A 5039-nucleotide genomic window follows, 5' to 3' on the forward strand; every position below is an offset into this window, starting at 1 on the left:
CGCGCGAAGCAAGTGCTAGAGGTTGTCCACAGCGATGTGTGTGGTCCCATGCAGACATCAACATTTGGTGGAAAGAGCTATTTCGTCACCTTTATTGATGACAAGTCGCACTTCTGTGTGGTGTACTTGCTGCGAACAAGTCCGAAGTATCCGCCAAATTCGCTGACTTCGTTGCGCTTGCGGAAACCCAAACGGGTAAGCGGGTGAAGACGCTCCGCAGTGACAGCGGCGGCGAATACATGTCGCACGAAATGGTCAAGTGCAGCAAACGTGGGATCATACAGAAGTCCACACCACCATACACGCCTCAGCTGAACGGAGTCACCGAACGGATGAACCGGACGCTGGTGGAGTGTGCGCGCTGCATGCTGGAACACGCCGGATTGTCGAAGAGGTATTGGGGCGAAGCGGTGATGACTGCTACGTTTCTCCGCAATCGGTGTCCGACGCGCGCGATCAGCCACGACAAATCGCCGCACCAAGTTTGGACAGGGAAGAAACCATTGCTGGCGAACCTGAAAGTGTTTGGTTGCCATGCTTATGTGCATGTGCCGAAGGAGAAACGCACCAGTTGACGCTCGGTCGGTGCGTTGCCGTTTTGGCGGGTACTCAGAGCACGAGAAAGCGTATCGGATTGAAAAATTGAAGAGCGCTCGTGTGCTGGTGAGTCGTGACGCGCAGTTTATGGAAGACGTCTTCGACAGTGGGAGACGGGACTACTCTCAGAGAGAGGTCGTCATCCAAGATGAAGTTGTGACAGATCAAGAATCGTCGCAATCGGACGAACAGGCAAATGATGAAGAAGAAATTGCGCGGGAGGAAGACCTCGAATCCGGCAGCAAGCGACACCAACGGACGCAGTCGTTGGAGCAAGCAGTGAAGGTTCCAAGTGCCAAGCGGTCTGCGTCGCACAGGCGACACATAGGCCTCGACGAGATTTCAGCGGCAGCGCAAGAAGCACAAGTTTTGAGGCTGCCTACGTTGTGGATTCAGTGGGAGAAATGCCAAATACGTTCAAGTCGGCGATGGAATCCAGCGACGCAATCAAATGGGAGGAGGCGTGTGACTCGGAGTATGAGTCGCTGCGCAAGAACGACACATGGGATGTTGTGCCACTACCGAAGGGTCGGAAGGCGATCGCTGCAGACAAGTCTTTCGCGTGAAGGCAAATCAAAATGGAGAAGTGGAGCGGTTCAAGGCGCGAATGGTGACAAAGGGATTTTCTCAGAAATACGGCATCGACTATGAAGAAACGTTCGCACCGGTGGCCAAGCTCACATCGATCCGGACCTTGCTCAGTATGGCTGCCAAGCACAATCTCAAACTACATCAGATGGATGTTAATACAGCGTTCCTGAACGGATTTCTCGACGAAGACATCTACATGGTGCAGCCGGATGGGTATGTCGACAAAGATCATCCGAATTACGTATGCAAGCTGAAGCGGTCGCTCTATGGGCTAAAGCAGTCGCCACGAATGTGGAGCCACACCATCGACGTTTTCATGCTAAATATGGGGTTCAAGAAGTGCGAGTCGGATCACTGCGTCTACATCAAGAGAAATGACCATGAGATGATCTTCGTGGTGCTGTACGTGGACGACCTCATCCTGGCAAGCAGCAACGACGTGTTGTTGGAGTCGACCAAGCACGCGCTGAGTGAACGCTTTGAGATGACGGACATGGGCGAGCTGGAATACTTTCTCGGGATGGAAATTAAGAGCAACCGTGACGAAGGAAAAGTGACGGTGCGGCAGACCAACTTTCTCAAGTCCATTTTAACAAGGTTCGGCATGCAAGACAGCAAGCCTGTGAGGACGCCGCAAGATCCACGACTCAAGTTGACCAAGAGCATGTGCGAGGGCGGCTGCAATCACGAAGACACAATGAAGAACGTGCCGTATCGGAGTGCCGTCGGCAGCATCATGTACCTGATGGTGGCGACGCGGCCAGACCTCGCTGCTGCAGTGGGAGTACTGAGCCAGTTTGCCGCCGACCCAAACTTTATTAATTTCTTATTTATCAGATCATAGATTAACATGGCTTCCTGGATAGTTTGTGAGGATATGGGATGATGAGCTGTGTTCTTTAAGAAGTTAGCCCTCACCAAGGTATAAGATGGACGGGATCTGTGACCTTTGTGGTTTATCGAAGGTAGGTGTCAGGGATGTCCGTCGCGCTGCAGATGAAGGTGCAGTCTTAGTGAGTGTAGATGTCCGTCATCCGATGTTATTCATCGTATTTGTCGTGAGTCCTTTATCATAGCTGATCTTTTGAATCGGCGAAAGACGTTTCTCCAGAGGAGAGCCAGTCAATGACCGACGTTAGATCTGTTAGTGACTATTCTCATCAGGATGAGATGGAGATAACTCTTCCTCCACAACTATCTCGAGCTTGTTATAAGCTGATCGAAGACTATGATGAGATCTCGTTCACTGAGATTGGTTATCTTATCATGATGAGCGATGATGGACGAATCAACCTATGCCATGTTAGAACTCGTCGTTACGAAGATCATACGGAATGCACAATCAAGTTCACCGTGAATTCATATGATCTCGTTCCCGGAATGAAATGTAGTTTTTCCAAGGAGTTTTTCGCCAGTGGTCTGATTGCCGACAATGGCAAAGGTTTTGATAGTCAGAGTTACAAGGTTCTCGTGACGGAGAGACGCCTGCATATTGGAAGATGGATCTGTCGGGCTCGCTATTACAGGCCTGACGAAGTTTATTCCTGTGAGTTTGAGTATGATTCGACAGAGAGCATGTCTCCCGGTGATTGGCGATGGATTCTTAACATCATTCACTCTGACTTCTGTCACGAAGAAAGTTATGCTTATGTTCTTCCGAGAGATGTGCATGCTCAATTGAGATTGACGGCGAGGCCTGTCAAGGACGTCAAGATGATCCCCGGGTCTGACAATTCTTATCGTGTCAAGGTTGATGGGGAGCACGGTTGGGTCTTTGACGCCGGGTCCGTCTGGTACGTCTGTCGTAATGACCCTAAGCTCACTGTTGTTATTTACATCATGAAGAAGGAGGTCTCTCCATTCAAGAGACTCACCACTGCATTTAGAGCAGAGCAGCTCATAGGTGGGGGGGATCTTGTTTTGATTGACGTAATTGCAGTATTGTCAACGCATTCAACCTCTCGAGACCAAATGACGATGGTGATGTTAATATGGCATGGGATGATGACTACATATACATGCGCTCGTCTGACGTCATTTTCATGATCGACAGAAAGAGGGTGGTATCACGAGGTTGATGTGTAGTGAGTTGATTACTAAGAGAAGGTCCTTGCCTGATAAGAATAGTCCTGAAGTTTGGACTCTGAAGATCGGAACGAACAGCATCTACGGAGTTTTTGGAGCATCGACATCTGGGTTGTCTTGTAAGCTGGCAGCAGTTGCTGTGACAGCTATTGGTCGATTCTTGCTTTCTAGCCTTGTTGAGCTAGCCAGGGAAAACGGATTTGAAGTCCTATGCGGAGATACAGATTCAGTCTTCATCAAGAGGTCCTCGGGCTCTCAGGCGAATCCCGTGACGTTCATTGACGTCTATCATGATTGGGCGAAGCAAACTCCCTTTGAGACCGTAAGACTCGAGCATGATAAAACATACTCTGACCTCATACTTGTGAAACCGAAGATCTATTATGGGAAGATGGCTGGCAAGTCAGATGCGAGTGCTATTATGAAAGGTATGGCTTCTAAACGTCGCGATCGTCCTGACATCGCAAGAGATACTCTCCGGATCGTATGTGAAGAGATATGCAAGTCTTCTGATAATGATGACATGTTTCAGAGAGCAACTAACATCGTGTACAATGTTATCAGATCATTGAGACGTGACGAGATTAGCCCGTTACTATGCATGCGCGAAGTCAAGGTAGAAGGTATTATTGTAACGGGCTAGAGTTGCCCTAATGTTACACAGTCCCCATTAAGTACATTTGGTACTTAAGGGGATGGTCAATTACTAAATAATAGTAATTAGACCCAACATTCGGGTGTGGTGCACATTTGTGACCAACCCTTGTGGATGTGATGCACATGGGTGCATTCACATTAGGAGGGATGACGCCCAGCGTCATCCATGATGACGGCTAGCGTCATCAGTTACGCGAGGTATCTATAAAGATACGCTCGCAATACATATTAAATGATATCTATAGAGATATCATTTTAATTGGTAAAAATAGGTATTTGTATTTAATTCTATTAAATATAAATCAGTCTGAAATTTACTACCTACTTGGTAAGTGCGCACGAGGAGACGGATTACCGCTCCCGTGACGTCACTTCACCAGAGTTCTTAGTGTGTTGGGTGAGGTCGCTTGCGCGCCCACCACAACTACCTCACTGCACGCAAGAGAAGCAGGTGCAAACCGCTTCCTCGCTGTGCTAGGGTGTGTGCTAAGTAGAGCGTGGCCGCATTGCGACGTGCCCGTCTACACTTACCAAGTAGGTAGTAAATTTCAGACTGATTTATATTTAATAGAATTAAATACAAATACCTATTTTTACCAATTAAAATGATATCTCTATAGATATCATTTAATATGTATTGCGAGCGTATCTTTATAGATACCTCGCGTAACTGATGACGCTAGCCGTCATCATGGATGACGCTGGGCGTCATCCCTCCTAATGTGAATGCACCCATGTGCATCACATCCACAAGGGTTGGTCACAAATGTGCACCACACCCGAGTGTTGGGTCTAATTACTATTATTTAGTAATTGACCATCCCCTTAAGTACCAAATGTACTTAATGGGGACTGTGTAACATTAGGGCAACTCTAGCCCGTTACACCATCCCCCTCTTTAAGAACGAATTTACATTTTTAAATTCGACAGAGTAGAGAGAGGAACTGCGAGCAGCTTTACGCGCCGCTAGTTCACTCGATCACTCTCGCGCACGTGTTTCTATACACGGCGCCCAAGATGCCACCTAAAAGGGGCCACGTTGGTGGGTCGTCTGCGAAGACGCCCACACAACCTCGCACTAAGCGCACGCGCCGCGTTAATTCGCCGG

At 48.4% G+C, this 5039-nt stretch overlaps 1 protein-coding gene across 1 annotated transcript; it reads left to right on the forward strand.

The window, feature by feature from the left end:
* Positions 1-2313: 2313 nt before the first annotated feature.
* CCR75_009509 (uncharacterized protein) lies at positions 2314-3852 on the forward strand (the record flags this gene model as incomplete). Its single annotated transcript, XM_067967548.1, has 4 exons — positions 2314-2981; positions 3128-3248; positions 3290-3757; positions 3838-3852. The coding sequence occupies 4 exons, from the start codon at positions 2314-2316 to the stop codon at positions 3850-3852; spliced, it is 1272 nt and encodes a 423-aa protein (XP_067815359.1).
* Between the last annotated feature and the right edge of the window lie 1187 nt (positions 3853-5039).

Source organism: Bremia lactucae (genome assembly GCF_004359215.1).
Source record: "Bremia lactucae strain SF5 chromosome Unknown BlacSF5_NotPlaced_196_SHOA01000118.1_96943bp, whole genome shotgun sequence".
NCBI classification, from domain to species: Eukaryota; Oomycota; class Peronosporomycetes; order Peronosporales; family Peronosporaceae; genus Bremia; species Bremia lactucae.